Source organism: Anomaloglossus baeobatrachus, chromosome 2 (genome assembly GCF_048569485.1).
Source record: "Anomaloglossus baeobatrachus isolate aAnoBae1 chromosome 2, aAnoBae1.hap1, whole genome shotgun sequence".
NCBI lineage: Eukaryota > Metazoa > Chordata > Amphibia > Anura > Aromobatidae > Anomaloglossus > Anomaloglossus baeobatrachus.
In genome coordinates this window covers 308,995,720-309,014,148 of record NC_134354.1, presented here as the reverse complement: position 1 = coordinate 309,014,148, position 18,429 = coordinate 308,995,720, and the positions used below count along the sequence as shown (strand labels likewise).

General features: G+C 47.7%; 1 protein-coding gene across 7 annotated transcripts in view; it reads right to left on the bottom strand.

The window, feature by feature from the left end:
* ANKS1A (ankyrin repeat and sterile alpha motif domain containing 1A) overlaps nt 1-14,110 on the bottom strand; it is a 568,529-nt gene extending 554,419 nt beyond the window's left edge. For all 7 annotated transcript variants that reach the window (XM_075335878.1, XM_075335880.1, XM_075335884.1 and 4 more), the window contains exon 1: nt 13,897-14,110. In XM_075335878.1, coding sequence (XP_075191993.1) covers nt 13,897-14,069 — 173 coding nt within the window. In that variant the 5' untranslated portion in view covers nt 14,070-14,110. The remainder of the gene's footprint in view (nt 1-13,896) is intronic.
* Between the last annotated feature and the right edge of the window lie 4,319 nt (nt 14,111-18,429).

The window sequence follows — 18,429 nt, the reverse complement described above, 5'->3', positions numbered from 1 at the left end:
GGAAAATTGCCCACACGGAAAATCGCCAATTCCAGCATCACAAAGTTTCAGATCTATGATATTTGAGGTGCAAGGTGAGGATGTTCACATAATAGGTCATCAACTTGTGATTTACAGTTGATCTAGTGCAAAACTGCAAAAATGCTGAAGATCTGTGGTTTGTAGCAGTCTGTCATTACAGCAATAGATACAGTCTGCTCTAATCTCACTGATTCTGCCTTACTCCTTCCACCAGCCCAAAACAGCAGCACATGCGGAACCAGCAGCAGTGTGATCAAGAGGAGCAATCACTACTATCTGTACTCACAAAAGTATCACTGTATTATCTGTTGAGTTACATGTGACTGCAGGTCACACCTAATACATTATCATCTCAGGGGAGCCCACCAAAAGCAGGGTGCTGCTGGCAGAGATAGGGTACTTTCACACTTGCGTTCATCGCAATCCGCCACTATGGAAAATAGCGCAGTCCGTTAACGGACTGCGCTATTCTCCATAGACTTATATTGACAACGCACTGTGACGCAGTGTCTGCGTTTCATAAGCTGGCCGACACTGAGTCGTTATTTTGACTGAGCACCGGGAGGAGGGAACGCAGGATGTAGCGTTTTTGGTGTCGTTAAAACAACTCACCTTGGCGGATTCCGTTGGAATCCGCCAAAGTGTCTAATGATTGTCTATGGTGGCGGATTCTGCCGCTATGCGCTAAGCACCGGAATCCGCTGATGGATTCCATCACATTCTACTGAGCATATGTACCGCCCCGGGGCTTGGCCGGCTAATGAGACGCTCGGATCCGGGCTCATCGGTGGGTGGCTCGAGCTCCTCCCGGACCCGGGGGTCACGTCACTCTGAAGGGATGCTGATGCTACGTGAGGGGTGGTGTTCGGTGGGGAGGTCCACGGCCGAGGCAGCAGTTGTTTTTGGGGGTTAAGTTCGTGACGCCACCCACGGGTTGTGGTGAATGGATGGACACCACCGCTGCCGTTGACTAGGCTCCCGGGGATGGTGTTGCGCAGCTTGATGTTGACCCCTCCGTGGGTAGGGGGTGATGGTCCCAGGGGCCCGAGGGTGCTGAGGAAGGGGGATGCGTGCTGGCTTGTTGGTGCGATGCGGTGCGCGGCCCGAGGGAACTGTTGTACTCACTATTACAGACACACTGGAGTCTCTGGTAAACCAAACAAGATGGTGGACGATGCCCGCAGCCGGCTGCGCTTCTCCCCTTTTTTCAGGTTGGTGGTTTCCGCCTTTCTCCTGCACCTCACTTTTAGTAGAATGGTGACTCCTATGCCTGAGCAACAGTAGTCCGCTCCCCAGCTTTGTGCGTGCCAGTAGAGCCCGTTTGCCCGCAGACACTGGCCCGTGGGATCTCGATGCCTGGGCGGTGGCTTTCTATCCCTCTGGTTGGGCTGTTGTCTTCAGTCGGGTCTTGGGTGGGAAAAGACCTAAAGTCCAGACCCCAATCAGTGAATTCAACTCAGTCCAGTGGCTTCTGGGCCTCGTACTGGGTCTGAGTACCCCTCCTGGTGCTCTGGTTTCCAATCTGTTCCCCGGTTTGGTACCGGCGGGCCACTATCCGGTCCCGGTTCCTTACGGTTCCACCGGCTGTAATCCCTGCTCCTGTAGGCGGCCACCACCGTCTGCCCCCTGGCTACAGGGTATCTGGGCTCCAACCCAAATCCCTGACAGACGTGCACACTTTGCTACCACTCTCCTCCACTCCTGTCACTGAACTCTGTTTTTCCTGCCTCAGGCTCTCCGAACTCATCGGTGGGCGTGGCCAACCGCCTGGCTTCACCCCCCGGGTGTGAACGTCAAGTCCTGAGAGGGGTGACTCAGGGTTTTAAGGTTGGCTGCTGGTACCTTTTTAGGGGAAGGTGTTTGTGCAAGGGCCTACCTGTGACTACCTGGCTAATCCAGGGCGTCACACATGCTCAGCATGTCCAGCAGAACAATCTAAATTGTTTAAAAACACTCCTGGTCTCTCTATCGCTCTCTGTCGGTCGGTCTCTCCCTCTCACCAATCATGGGCGCGGCGCCGCACAGCTGTCACCATGCTCTGGTGGCATTCTCTTTTGAAAATGTCGGCCGCTCATTATTCCATCTCGTATTCCCTGCTTCCCCCGCCCACCGGTGCCTATGATTGGTTGCAGTCAGATGCGCCCCCACGCTGAGTGACAGCTGTCTCACTGCAACCAATCACAGCCGCCGGTGGGCGGGTCTATATCATGCAGTACAATAAAATAATTTTAAGAAAACAGCGTGCGGTCCCCCCCAATTTTGATACCAGCCAAGGTAAAGCCTCACGGCTGAAGGCTGGTATTCTCAGGATGGGGAGCCCCACGTTAAGGGGAGCCCCCCAGCCTAAAAATATCAGCCAGCAGCCGCTCGAAATTGCCGCATCCATTAGATGCGACAGTCCCGGGGGACTCTACCCAGCTCATCCCAAATTGCCCTGGTGCGGTGGCAATCGGGGTAATTAGGAGTTAATTGCAGCCCATAGCTGCCACTTAGGGTATGTGCGCACGTTGCTTTTTACCTGCTTTTTACCTGCTTTTTTGCTGCTTTTTCTTCTGCGCTGTTTAATGCCAAAATGGATGTGTTCTTCTATTCAAGCAAAGTCTATGGGAATTTGGGTTTCTTGTTCACACTATGTTGTTCAAAATGCTGCCTTTTTGTGGCAGAACTTTGGTCAAAAACTCAGCTTTTCAAAGAAGCAACATGTCAATTGTTTTTGCCATTTGGGTTTTGCACTGCAAAGCTGAGTTTTTGACCAAAGTTCTGCCACAAAAAGGCAGCATTTTGAACAACATAGTGTGAACAAGAAACCCAAATTCCCATAGACTTTGCTTGAATAGAAGAACACATCCATTTTGGCATTAAACAGCGCAGAAGAAAAAGCAGCAAAAAAGCAGGTAAAAAGCAACGTGCGCACATACCCTAAGTCCTAGGTTAATCATGGCAGGCGTCTATGAGAAACCCCCCATGATTAACCTGTAAATGAAAGTAAATAAACACATACACCCAAAAAGTCCTTTATTTGAAATAAAAGACAAAAATACACCCTTTTTCACCACTTTATTAAAATCCCCAAATACCTCTCCAGATCCGACGTGATCCACAGAGGTCCCATGACGCTTTCAGCTCTGCTACATGAAGCTGACAGGAGCGGCCACAGACCATTACCGCTCTCTGTCAGCTCCACACAGCAACTGAAGTGAATCGCACTGTCAGCGGGGATGTCACTGAGGTAGTGCTGGTGTATGCATTAATGATGGGGGCGGTAGTACCTGCATGTGTGCGGTGATGATGGGGGCGGTAGTGACGGTGTGTGCTGTGATGATAGGGACGGTAGTGCCTGTGTGTGGGCGGTGATGATGGGGGCAGTAGTGCTGGGGTGTGTGCGGTGATGATGGGGGCGGTAGTGCCTGCATGTGTGCGGTGATGATGGGGGCTCTCTCTCTCTCGGCTAAAGAAAACGAACACAACGTGTTATTTCACAGGAATCTGTTGCCTTTATTATCACACTATTTACAACGCATCCGTCACATGTGTCACACAATGCATTGTGACGGATGCCAAACAACGCAATTGTGAAAGTAGCCATAGCTGGTCCTGAAAGCCCCAAAGGCACAGCAGAGAGGTGAGACTCGCTTGTATCACCGTGTGTTCGTGCTGGGAATGTATGTTTTTGCAGTGGTGTAACTAGAGTCCAATGGGCTCCAGTGTGAAATTTGGACCTGCCTCCCCTCACACATGTTCTCACATGTACGGGCCCTTGTAGTGTTCTAACTTCTATCAAGACTTATGAACTGCCTCCTCTCCCCCTTCATTATGTAGTAATGTCCTCTGTCCTGGTATATATGCCCATCATCCTGGTGAATATGTCCTCATCCTGGTGTATATGACCCAATGCTGGTATATAAGGTCCTCATCCTGGTATGTATGGTCCATGTTGTCTCCATCCTCGTATATATGTTCCCATCCTGAGTTACATGGTCCCCAATCCTAGTGGTCATTCATGTCGGTTGGCAATTTTCTGTGGACATTTTTCACATATCATGTGAACATCCTCACCTTGCACCTCAAATTTCATAGATCTGAAACTTTCTAATGCTGCAATTGGCAATTTTCTGTGTGGGCAACTTTCCGTGTGGGCAACTTTCCGTGTGGGCAACTTTCCGTGTGGGCAACTTTCCGTGTGGGCAACTTTCCGTGTGGGCAACTTTCCGTGTGGGCAACTTTCCGTGTGGGCAACTTTCCGTGTGGGCAACTTTCCGTGTGGGCAACTTTCCGTGTGGGCAACTTTCCGTGTGGGCAACTTTCCGTGTGGGCAACTTTCCTGTGGGCAACTTTCCTGTGGGCAACTTTCCTGTGGGCAACTTTCTGGTCACCATCTCAATGACCTGCAGTGATGTAATGAAGAGGCGGGCACTGTGCTGGTCTGTGCTGCTCTGGTCCACCCCTCTGCATTACATCACTGTAGGTCCTTGTCAGCTACGGGAGACTGTTTCTAGTGCAGAGGAAGGATCAAAGTGAAAGTAATTTGAGCCCTCAGCACAGAGACTGCGGCTGTGCTGTGAAGGTATGCCGTGCTCTGGCCCGGACACTGCAGTGATCTGCACTTCCCCCGGGCCAGATATGACTGCAGCGGCACCCTGCTCCTGCCTCCTAAACAGCGGACACAGTCTGCCCAGCCGCTGCAGGAAGCCGGCGTCTGGAGCTCCCACGTGTGACCGCTGTTTACATTAAACAAGTATTCATTAGCTCTTCACACCCGCTGACTGCAGAGAGAGGTGGGCAGGGAGCAGCTAATGAATATTCGTTTACTTTAAGCAGCGGGCACACATGGTTTCTCCAGCCGCTGGCATCCTGCAGCAGCGACCCTCCCTGCCTACTGTGATCCCACTGCATAACGCTGACTCCCCACAGCTCCCTACCCTGCAGCTTCAGACCATAAGACGCACCCCACACTTTCCTCCCAAATTTGGAGGAAATTAAGTGCGTCTTATGGTCCGAAAAATACGGTATAATGAGACAGTTTGGTACCTAGGGCTGTGGAGTCGGTAAGCCAAACCTTCGACTCCGACTCCCACATATATTGCTTATAGTTAAGTGAAAAATGTATTGTAGTACAATGTGAACATCAGATATTTAATCATTTTTATGATACAATAATCAAGATATTTAGATAAAATATATTTATTGGAATACAACTTTAGAACACAAAACTAATAAATTGTGAATATATTATACAATATGTAATATACAGTAGATTACATATATATCTTGTGTGTATGTATGTATTACATATTGTATTACATATGTACAATTTATTACAGTTTTTTGTGTTCTAAAGTTGTATTCCCATAAATATATTTTATGTTCTATATAAATATCTTGATTATTGTATCATAAAAATGATTAGATGTCTGATATTGACATTGTACTACAATACATTTTTCACTTAAATATAAGCATTATACTAAATATTATTTAGTATGTTTTTGTTGAAAACTGTTTTTTGCCACTTACATAGTGCATTACATAGTGTTATATATACAGTATATATTGTGTTATATTTAAAACACTATGTAATACACTATGTAAGTGACAAAACATTTTTTAACAAAAACATGCTAAATAACATTTGTGCAGTCTATGAATTTGTTGTAAGAAATAGAATTGCCTCCATCAGATCCTCCTTCATAGAGGACCTCAAATCTGACCTAATAATGTTAAGGCTAGAGAACAACCTCTCTACACTAACTTGGGTTGGAGGCAAAGCTGTAACCACATGGGCAACATCTCTAACAAATTCCGGGTATAAAGAAATTGCCTCATGCAGTCAGTTTTAATGAACGGTTGAATTTTTCTATTTCTTTGACAGCAAGTGAAAAAGTTTGCTGAAATCTGGTCAATCTGCTGCTATAGGAGACGGAGTGAAATCTTTTTCCTTGCGGCAACACTTTGCCTGCTCCATGTCATCCAAATACTTGTCAAAGTTAAACTCCTCATCTGATGAGGATGAAGATATAGCAGCAGTAGCACTGTCAGGACCCAAGTCCTCTTGCACCTGGCAGTCCTGGAGCCGCTCATCCTAACTGCTACCTCACTCAAAGCTTCTTTTCCTTTAGTAAGCTGTTGATCATCAAGCAGTATACGATGACTTGGGTCCACATAAACAGCTGCCAGAAGAATTTTATTTTCCAATACCTGTGTCTCTCTCCGTTTCATTGAAGCAGAAATGCCATCTCCAATTAACCCCATAGCGACGGCCTAACGTCTCAAGACGTCAGAAAAACAGAGTACTTATTCTGTTCCGAAGTCTTGAGACGTCAGGTCGGAAAAAGCTTGTAGCGCCCCCCAGTGGCGAAAAATCTTGGGTGTTTCACCTACTGGAGGTAGCTGAGACCCCCAAGATTATGAATCGGGGTGTTTTTTTTGGACCCCGATAATGTGATCGCCGGTATACACCGTATACCGACGTACATATAAAAAAAAAAAAAAAAAAAGGCAAAATGGCAAATAATACTGATTTCTTTCTCATCTGACATGATCAAACATGTCAGATGATAAAGAAATATAATCCTCTAGTTCCCCCAAGGCCCCCGGTACCGGAGAAATCAACACCCCACCCCCCACCGGAACGTCCAAAATGGCGCCACCGCAGCCGCCTCTGCATTCATTTCCCTCCGATCTGAAATGATCAAACATTTCAGATCGGAGGGAAATGTCCTCCCCCTGACCCCTCCTCCGGTGCACCGGAGCTGTCTGGTCCCCCAGAGCCCCCTTCCCCCCTCCGGAGCATGCAAGATGGCGGCGCGCAGCGCACAGTAGCGCGGCTGCATTCATCCTGCTCTTTCTGCCGCATGTGACACGTCACATGCGACAGAAAGGTGTCCCCAGGTCCCGCTAGGTCTCCCGCCGTCCCCCCGCGTCCGCCCCCGGTCTTCCGTTACCTGGCTGCTGCTCCGTCCCCGCGATCACGCCGCCTCCTTCTGGAAAGCTGGCGGCGCATGCGCAGACAGCGGCTGTCAGCTGGATCCTTGCAAGCAGGGACGCTGACCTCGCTGCTGCACCGGGGGAGAGTGAGTGCAGTAATCTGCAGCCACACTCCTCACATGGAGAGCCTGCTGTTCTAGAAAATGGGGGGTACGTTCTGTGAGCGTGCCCCTCATATTCTGGAATGAGGTTACTGCAGGTCACTCTGTGCTAGGTTGGACCGGGGCAGAGTGAGTGCAGTATTCTCAGATTACTGCACCCACACTGCTCATGGAGAGCTTGCTCTTCCAGAAAATGGGGGATACGTTCCCTGAACGTGCCCCCCATATTCTAGAAGGTCCAGAGTCGGCGTGGGACCTCCAAAATGGATTACAGCGACCGGAATTTGTTTATTTTCAATAAATTGGCGAAAGAGGAATGTTTCAGGGAGTGTTTTTTCAAATAAATTTTTTTTGTCTTTATTTTTTTCTATTACTGACTGGGTTAGTGATGTCGGGCATCTGTTCAGATGCTGTGACATCACTAACCCCAGGGCTTGATGCCACGTGACATTATAGCTGGTATCAACCCCGTATATTACCCCGTTTGCCACCGCACTAGGGCGCGGGATGAGCTGGGGCGAAGCGCCAGGATTGGCGCATCTAATGGATGCGCCACTTCTGGGGCGGCTGCGGCCTGCTATTTTTAGGCTGGGAAGAGTCCAATAACCATGGCTCTTCCCACCCTGAGAATACCAGACCCCAGCTGTCCGCTTCACCTTGGCTGGTGATCTAATTTGGGGGGGGGACCCCACGTTTGTTTGTTTGGTTTTTTTTTTTAAAAAAAACGCCTGGGGAGCCCTCCAAATTGATCACCAGCCAAGGTGAAGCTGTCAGCTGTGGTTTACAGGCTACAGCTGTCTGCTTTACCCTAGCTGGCTATCAAAAATAGGGGGGACCCCACGTCGTTTATTTTAATTAATTTTTTGGGGGGGCTAAATACAAGGCTAGGCACCCTTTAGTGCCACATGAAAGGCACTAAAGGGCGCCTGCTTAGAATATGCAGGGGGTGGGACGTAATATATGTTTGACATCTATCCATTCATCTATTGTAGCATTTTAGGCTGTGCGCCCATAATCAGGATTTGCAGCGTTTTGGGCGCAGAGTGTTTTCCCTGCATCCATAGCGCTGCGTTGTGCAGTACAAGCACAGTGATAGGATTTTTTAGAAATCCCATGCCCACTGTGCTTCTTTTCTCCACAGCATAAACCGACCTGTGGTGCAGCTTCCCGAGCCTCAGCATGTCAGTTTATGCTGCAGAGACAAGAGTGTTCTCTGCAGGTAGAATAGAGCTAAAGTCCACAGCAGCCTGAACCCAAATCGGGGGTATGGGCAGCTGCGTTCTCCCGTGGACAACACTCACATCTCTGCAGGAAGGCTGACACTGTGTACTAGACGCTGTATCATGGCCACATAGCCTAAAAGTGAGAAATTTGTTGCTACAGCAACATTTTTGTGAAGTACCTGTGGATTCAAAATGCTTACTATACTCCTGAATAAAATCCAGTTTCCAAAATGGGGTCACTTGTGGGGGGTTTCTGATGTATAGGTACCCAAGGGGCCCTGCTAATGTGACATGGTGCCCGCAATTTATTTCAACTTTTCCAGAATTCAAATGGTGCTCCTTCCATTCCAAGCCCTCCCATTTATCCAAACAGAGGTTTTTGGCCACATGTGGGGTATCCCTGTGCTCATAAGACATTGGATAAAAACCTCTTGGGTCCACGGTTTGTTGTTGCCTCTTGAAAAAGTAAGAAATTTGATGCTAAAGCAACATTTTTGTGAAAAAAATGAAAATTTTCAATATGGAAACCTAAGCTTATCAAATTCTGTGAAGTACTCTTGGATTCAAACATCTCACTATACACCTAGATAAAAGCCTTGAGGTGTCTTGTTTCCAGAATGGGGTCACTTGTTGGGGACCTCCACTGTTTAGGCACCTTAGGGGCTTTCCAAATGCAACATAGCGTCCGCTAATGATTCCAGCCAATTGTGCAGTCAAATGGCGCTCCTTCCCTTCCGAGCCCTGATGTGCACCCAAACAGTTGATTTCCACCACACATAAGGTATCAGCATACTCAGGAGAAATTTCACAATAAATCTTATGCTGAATTTTTTCCTTTTACACTTGTAAAAAAAAAAGCTACCTGGTTGAAGTAACAATTTTGTGGTAAAAATGTATTTTTTTATTTTCACAGCTCAACATTATAAACTTCTGTGAAGCACCTGAGGGTTCAGGGTACTCACCAAACATCTAGATAAATTCCTTCAGGGGTCTATTTTGCAAAATGGGGCCACTTGTTGGGGACCTCCACTGTTTAGGCACCTCAGGGGCTCTCCTAATGCAACATGGCGTCCGCTATTGATTCCAGACAATTTTGCAGTCAAATGGCACTCCTTCCCTTCCGAGCCCTGTCATGTGCCCAAACAGTTGATTTCCACCACATATAAGGTATCGCCAAACTCAGGAGAAATTGCACAATAAATTTTATGCTGAATTTTTTTCCTGTTACCCTTGTGAAAAAAAAGCTACCTGGTTGAAATAACAATTTTGTGGTAAAATTTTATTTTTTTATTTTCATGGCTCAACGTTATACAATTCTGTGAAGCACCTGGGGGTTCAGGGTACTCACCAAACATCTAGATCAATTCCTTGAGGGGCCTAGTTTCCAAAATGGGGTCATTTGTGTGAGGTTTCTGCTGTTTAGGTACCTTAGGGGACCTCCAAATGCGACATGGTGCCCGCAATCTTTTTCAGCCAAATTTCCATTCCAAAATTCAAATATTGTTCCTTCCGTTCCAAGCCCTCCCATTTCTCCAAACAAAGGTTTCAGACCACATGTGAGGTATCACCGCGCTCATAAAAAAGTGGGTAACAAACCTTGAGGTCAAATTTTTGGAATTACCTCTTGAAAAAGTGAGAAAATTGATGCTAAAGCAACATTTTTGAGAAAATTATTAAAATTTTCAATATGACAAAGTAACGTTAACAAAATCTGTGAAGTACCTGTGGATCTAAAATGCTCACTATACCCCTAGATAGAAGCCTTGAGGGGTCTAGTTTCCAAAATGGCGTCACTTGTGAGGGGTTTCTTCTGTTTAGGTACCTTAGCGGACCTGTAAATGCAACATGGTGCTCGCAATCTATTTCAGCCAAATTTGCTTTCCAAAATTCAAATATTGCTCCTTCTGTTCCGAGCCCTCCCATTTGTCCAAATAGAGGTTTCTGATCACATGTGGGGTATCAGTGCGTTCATAACAAAGTGGGTAACAAGTTTTGTGGTCCATTTTGTTGTGTTATTTCTTCTAAAAGTGAATACATTTGGGTTAAAGCAACATTTTTAGGTAAAATTTAATTTTTGCTTTTTTTTTCATTCCACATTGCTTTTGTTCATGTGAAGCACCTGAAGGGTTAATAAACTTCTTGAATGTGGTTTTGAGTACTTTGGGGGGGTGCAGTTTTTAGAATGGTGTCACTTTTGGGTATTTTGTCATCTAGGCCTATCGAAGTCACTTCAAATGTAATGTGGTCCCTAAAAAAAATTGTAAATTTTGATGTAAAAATGAGAAATCGCTGATAAACTTTGAACTCTTCTAACTTCCTAACAAAAAAAAAATTTGTTTCCAAAATTGTGCTGATGTAAAGTAGACATGTGGGAAATGTTATTTATTAACTATTTTGTGTCACAGAAATCTCTGGTTTAACGGTATAAAAATTCAAAAGTTGAAAATTGCTAAATTTTCAAAATTTTGCCAAAATTCAATTTTTTTCATAAATAAACACAAAAAATATTGTCCTAAATTTGGTACTAACATGAAGTCCAATATGTGCCGAAAAAACAATCTCAGAATCACCGGGATCCGTTGAAGCGTTCCAGAGTTATAACCTAATGAAGTGACACTGGTCAGAAGTGCAAAATTTGGTCTTGTCATTAAGGTCAAAATTAGCTCCGTCACTAAGGGGTTAAACCTCCTCTTTGGGACAGGCAAAATAGCAAGTTCTTCCACTCCCTTATGAAAATGCCAGGAGTTAAATCCTCAGCTTGTAATAAATATTTTAGTCATGGTAAATGGGTGATTAAGCAATTCCTTCAATTCAGCCACCTGTGTCCATTGACCATCATTTAACCCCTTCAGCCCCCGGGCACTTTCCGTTTTTGCGTTTTTGTTTTTTGCTCCTTTTCTTCCGAGAGCCGTAACTTTTTTATTATTCCGTCAATCTTGCCATATGAGGGCTTGTTTTTTGCGGGACGAGTTGTACTTTTAAATGCAACCATAGGTTTTACAATATATTGTACTGGAAAACAGTAAAAAAAAATTCCAAGCGTGGAAAAACTGCAAAAAAAGTGTGATCGCACAATAGTTTTTGGGATGTTTTATTCACCGTGTTCACTATATGATCAAACTGATGTATCTATGTGATGCATCAGGTCGGTGCGAGTTTGTAGACACCAAACATGTATAGGTTTACTTGTATCTAAGGGGTTAAAAAAAAATTCACAAGTTTGTCCGATAAAAGTGGCGCACGTTTGCACCATTTTCCGAAACACGTAGCGTTCTTATTTTTTGGGATCTATGGCTCAGTGATGGCTTATTTTTTGCGTCTCGAGCTGACGTTTTTAATGGTACCATTTTTGCGCAGATGCTAAGTTTTGATCGCCTGTTATTGCATTTTGCGTAAAACTTGCGGCGACCAAAAAACGTAATTTTGGCATTTGGAATTTTTTTGCCACTACGCCGTTTACCAATCAGATTAATAGATTTTATATTTTGATTGGGCATTTCTGAACGCGGCGATACCAAATATGTGTATATTTATTTATTTTTTAACCCTTTAATTTTCAATGGGGGGAAAGGGGGATGATTTGAACTTTTAGGTTTTTGTTTTTTTATTTTTTAAAGCTTTTTTTTTACTTTTTTTTTATTTTACTAGTCCCCCTAGGGGGCTATAGCAATCAGCAATCCGATCGCTGATCGCTATCTGCTGATCACAGCAATACAGCTGTAAACAGCAGATTCAGTCACTTTGGTTTTCCCTCTGCTCTCGGCCGAGGGAAAACAAAAGTGAAACATCGTAGCAGCAGGCGTCATCACATGACCCTGTGCTACGATGGCAACCACCGATAGTCACGTGATAACACACGTGACTTCCGGTGGGGGCGGCGGTAAGTAACAAACATGGCCGCGTGCATTTAAATCTTGCTGCTAGACTTTGGCAGCAAGATTTAAGGGGTTAATGGCCGCGGGTGGAAGCGATTCCACCCACGGCTAGCAGGCACACATGTCAGCTGTTGAAAACAGCTGATATGTGTGCCGATCCACGCCGCCTGCCTGCGGCAGGGGGCGTGGCTTAACGGGACACGATCCTGGACGGATAGATCCGTCCAAGGTCGTGAAGGGGTTAAGGTTACTTGAGGGTTCATCATATCTATAAGAAACTATTTTAGTTCAAGCAATCACTCAGTCATTAAATAAGTGCTGCCTCACCGAGTGGCTTGATCAACAATTGCCCCTTTCCCAGCACGTCTCTAAAAGATGGAATCAATTTTAGGGATTCTGGTGGCAATAACCAACTTCCTCACTTTTCCAATTAGATTTCCAGCATGTCCACCCAGTTTCACACATCCGGCCTTTCCCCGGTTTGGCGGATGTGTCGCACGCCAGTACAGTACGATACGATACAGTACAGTGGCAGCGCCACAACTTCCGGGTCACATGCTCTGGTCACATGAAATAATGTGACCGTCGTTTGTCGCGCTGTCACTGTACTGTATACACTGTACTGGAGTGCGCCACATCCGCCAAACCAGCAAAAAGACGGATGTGTGAAACCGGGGTCCCTCTTGCAGACTCTCTCTAATTGCCAGCTGCAGCGTGTGCACAACACAGCGCATGTGATGAATTTGAAAGTGTTTTGAAGCAGCTTCAACAAGATCATCTAATCCTAAAGTATCATTTTGCGCAGTGCTAGTAGTCGAGGCGCAGCGGCGTCAGGCCGGGGCGCCGTGTTAGTAGTCGAGGCGCAGCGGCGTCAGCCCGGGGCGCAGTGCTAGTAGTCGAGGCGCAGCATCAGCCCGGGGCGCAGTGCTAGTAGTCGAGGCGCAGCGGCGTCAGCCCGGGACGCTGTGCTAGTAGTCGAGGCGCAGCGGCGTCAGCCCGGGGCGCTGTGCTAGTAGTCGAGGCGCAGCGGCGTCAGCCCGGGGCGCTGTGCTAGTAGTCGAGGCGCAGCGGCGTCAGCCCGGGGCGCTGTGCTAGTAGTCGAGGCGCAGCGGCGTCTGCCCGGGGCGCTGTGCTAGTAGTCGAGGCGCAGCGGCGTCTGCCCGGGGCGCTGTGCTAGTAGTCGAGGCGCAGCATCAGCCCGGGGCGCTGTGCTAGTAGTCGAGGCGCAGCATCAGCCCGGGGCGCAGTGCTAGTAGTCGGGGCGCAGTATCAGCCCGGGGCGCAGTGCTAGTAGTCGGGGCGCAGCATCAGCCCGGGGCACAATTCTAGTAGTCGGGGCACAGCATCAGCCCGGGGCGCAGTACTAGTAGTCGAGGCGCGGCATCAGCCCAGGGCGCAATTCTAGTAGTCGGGGCGCAGCATCAGACCGGGGCGCAGCAGCAGCCATTAGTTAGGGGGCTCAGCGCCATTAGTCGGGGGCTCAGCGCCATTAGTCGGGCACACTGTCTGCATTGCTTTATTCACACCAATAGGGGAGAGACAGGAGTTCCCATATTATCACCCAGAAAGGGCGAGACCAGGTGGAGCCTAGACTGTTATGGCCAGACAAGTAACATGCAATGCTCCATTACCACAGCGGCCATATTACGCACAATACCCCACTGACAGGAACAATACGGGTGAGCACCTTACCTGAGCAGACTACTTAGTGGGTGACTGACAGCCCCTCCTCCACTCGTTCCAGTGCCGCCCCCCGAAGCTCCACCAGGACCGGCTCCACTCAATCTCTTACCACCTAACAACCTCTCCACCGCTGCCCGGTTACCGGTGCGAGAGGCTTCCAGCAGCTCCTGCTCTTTCCCCATCCCGCCGTCACCCCGGCAACCACGCCTCCGCCGCCACTTCCGAGACGAACGTCAGGACGTCACACGTACAGTCCACAAACCCCCTAATCCATACTCTGGTGTATAGACAACGTAATGCCGTGCACGCATGCCTGCCGCTCTGGTGTGCGCAGACTGTTACATAGACTGTGTGCAATAAAGTTTGTTCAAACTCACAAAAATACAAGCGCTGGATTCTGGCTTTATCCGCTTGGCTGCTGGATTGCACATAGCAGGGCGTTGCTATGGTCACAGCACATCGGGCCCAAAGGGCTATGATTCGCAGCCTTCTGCTGCCCCCTGCCTCCCCACCCCCAAAAAAAAGTAACACAGCGATAACTGAGTACGCATAATGTGGTACGTGTCACCTGCAGTCCTATGTAACACCGGAGAGAATACAGTGATATCTCTCTGCAGATTATGTAGTAGATGACACCACAGATTGTAGTGGTAGCTCTGAGCACAGATAGGACTACAGGTAACATCAACAATACTATGTAACACCAGAGATAATGTGAGGTGATGCAGAATATGCAGCTGACTGGCTCTCACTGTTTGCATATGTGCCGCCCCTGCAGCGGTCAAACCGCTCGGATCCGGGGTTGCTGTGGCTCGAGGGTCTCCGGTCCCGGGGGCTCACTTCCACTTCAAATGCAAAGCGGGTATTTACAGGGGATAAGAGTTTGTGACACCACCCGTGGTTCGCGGTAAGGGGAGTACCGCCGCTGCCGATGGGAGTACCCGGGGGAGATGGAGTGGGGCAGCCAGATGACGTTCCCTCCACGGGTAGGGGAGGCCCCGTCTGAATGACGGAGGTGTATGGGAGCTGGGTGGAAGCAGGGGAGGACAGCGTACTCAGGCAGTGTTGGTAGTGCTGCGACCGCAAAGCAGACTCTGACACAATGGTAAACCAAGTCTCTGGGTGCCGCTGCCACTTCAGGGGAGCCCGTCCGGGAGTCCGCTCCCTTTGGTATTGCTGATGATCTGTACCTTGCCTCCATGCACTGTATTTTAGTGTTCGTTGTGACCCCACTGCTTGAAGCTGTCAGGGTCCCGCTCACCACTGTTAAGTAGTGAAGCTGAGCTCTCGATGGCTGACACTTGGGATTTCAGTGGGCCGCATAAGCTGGAAAGCCCTATCCCCCTCGTTGTGTTGATGCTTTCGATCTCTTAGCTCTTGGGGAAAGTTCATAAAGAAACTATCCTCCGCAGGTTAATTATCAGGTTGCGTGAAGCTACTCCCTGATCTAGGGTCCAGTATCCCGCCATGCTCAGTACCGGTTTGGTTACTAGGTACTCCGGTGCCCGCCGTTCCCCAAACCTAGGCCTGGCACCTTTTTCCAATACCCTGCAACCGGGTCTCCGACTCCTTCAGACCCAGACCACCGTCTGCGACCTAGCCAAAAGTCCCCAGGGAGCTTCTACTCCCAGCTCCTCACTCTCTGGGAGCTACTTCTGTTCTGACTAAGCTTTGCTCTCCACTTCCTCCCTCCCACCAGTCTGCCTGACCCCTAGGTGAGTGGCCCCGTTCCAGCTAGACCACCCACTGGTGTGCCTGACAGAGTGTGGTGTGAGGTGTGACTAGGATTTGCATGCTGATTGAGCAATACCAAAGGTTAGGATCCCAGAACCATGGGGGGTTGAGTCCTGCACCAGAAGTGAAATGGGGTGCAGTACCCTGTGACACCCTGACTAGTTCAGGGGCGTCACACATATTCATTTTGTGTACAGCTGCTGTTCTGTTTCAATAACAATGTACAGTATATGGCATTACACTCCATGGACATTAACATTAGCTCTCTGCAGTACTAACCACTAGAGATGAGCGAGCCTCTAGAGGCTCGAGTTCGGTTTGGTTCGTCGAACAGAGGCCACGTTCGAATTCGGTTTGGCGAGCCACTCGACGAACCTCTCGAACTCCATTGAAAACAATGGGAGGCAATCACAAACACATAAAAACACATTATACAGTACACATAAAGTTAATAAACATTGCCATAAGACTTACCTGTCCCCGTGACGCGTCCTGCACTCTGTCTCCCGCTGCTATTCCTTCTGATAATCGCTGCATCCTCCCGGTAACCAGCACTGATGATAGGACCTATCGTGACGTCAAAATAGCATGTGACCAGTCACGTGTCTATTATCTCATTGGCTAAAGACTGGTCACATGGCTATGACATGATGCTAGGACCTATCAGTGCATCTCTGGTATACGGTGCTCGTTTGAGCATGTCCGTGTACCGGCGAAATGCTCTAGTACATGGTCGACTCCCCGTTCCTGCATGTGGACGCTCTTTACAGAGTCAGCCACATGCAGGGACTAGCTATCACAGCCGATAAATAGCGGCATCGGGAATCATGTGATCGGAGCACCGTTGCTATTACCATAGCAACGGTGCTCCGATCACGTGATTCCCAATGCCGCTATTTACCTGTCTGTCAGCGGTGAGGCACCGCTTACAGCACGCAACGGGAATCACATGATCGGAGCACCGCTTACAGCCAGAAGCCTCTCTCTGATCACTCACGGAGAGAAAAGACTGCACGGGCAGCAGCGTCTTTCTCCCATGCAGTGCTGCTGATGTATTAGAGCTGCATGGGTTGAACGAGAAAGAAGACAGAAGAGCAGGATCGTGGAGGGATAAGAGGGAGTAATAAACATGGAGTCTCTAATGTGTCTGTGTATTTATTTCTATTAAAGTATTTTTTCTCTGTGTGGTGTCTTTTTTTTAACCCTTTATTGGAGATTCTTAATGGCTGGGTCAAACTTGCCTGACATTAAGAATCTCTGGCTTAATACTAGCTAGTAAAACAAAGCTAGTATTAACTCATAATTACCCAGCGAGTCACCGTCCCCCGGGCAGCTGGAAGAGTTGGATACAGCGCCAGATGATGGCGCTTCTATGAAAGCGCCATTTTCTGGGGCGGCTGCGGACTGCAATTCGCAGCAGAGGCGCTCAGAAACCTCGGGCCAACCTGTGCTGCGGATTCCAATCCCCAGCTGCCTAGTTGTACCCGGCGGGACACAAAAATGGGGTGAAGCCTACGTCGTTTTTTTTTAATTATTCATGAAATTCATGAAATAATTAAAAAAAGAGCTTCCCTATATTTTTAGTTCCCAGCGGGGTACAAATAGGCAGCTGGGGGTTGGGGACAGCCGTACCTGCCTGCTGTAAAATATGGCGAAGCTCACGTCATTTTTTTTTTTAGTTTTTTTGGATTTTCCATTGCCAGTGAAGGTAACAGCAAGCAGTGGGGGTTAGCAGCCAGTAGCTGCTTGGATTACCCTTAGCTAGCAATACAAAAATGCAGCAGGAGCCCATATATATTTTTTTTTAATTATTTATTTAAATAACTAAAAAAAAAAATGGGCTTCCCTGTATTTTGATTGCCTGACATCACAGTGCTATAAAAATAAATCATTAAAAAAAATGACACAGCGCTCCGCGGTATTTTTGATTCTCAGCGCAGATAAAGCAGACAGCTACGGGTTGCCACGCCCATCTGTCTGGCGTTACCTTGTCTGGCAATCAAAATAAAAGGAAGCCCATTAATTTTTTTTATTTAAAAAAATAGTTTAAAAAAAATGACGTAGGGTCCCCCCATTTTTGATAGCCAGCTAGGGTAAAGCAGACGGCTGTAGCCTGAAAACCACAGCTGGCAGCTTTACCGTGGTTGGTGATCCAATGTGGAGGTCACCCCAGGTTCTTTTTTAAAATTATTTTATAAATAATAATTCCAAAAAAAAAGTAGAGTCCCCCCCAAATTGGATCACCAGCCAAGGTAAAGCGGACAGCTGTGGTCTGGTATTCTCAGAGTGGGAAGGTCCATAGTTATTGGCCCTTCACAGCCTAAAAATAGCAGGCCGCAGGCGCCCCAGAAGTGGCGCATCCACTAGATGCGCCAATCCTGGCGCTTCACCCTAGCTCATCCCGTGCCCTGGTGCGGTGGCAAACGGGGTAATAAATGGGGTTGATACTAGCTGTAAGGTCACCTGACATCAAGCCCAGCAGTTTGTGATGTCATGGCATCTATCACATACCCGACATCACAAACTGTCAGTACTAACAAAAAAAATAGACAAAAAAATTTTTATTTGAAAAAATACTCCCCAAAACATTCCCTCTTTCAACAATTTATTGTAAGGAAAAAAAAATAAGGGGGTCCCATGACGACTCTGGACCATCCAGAATATGGGGGGACACGCTCAGGCAATGTATCCTCCATTTTCTAGGAGTGCAGACCCTCCATGTGAGGAGTGTGGGTGCAATGAATCTGCACCCACTCTCCCCGGGTCCACAGCAGCAGAGTCCATGTCGTAACTGTTGCTATCAAAGCT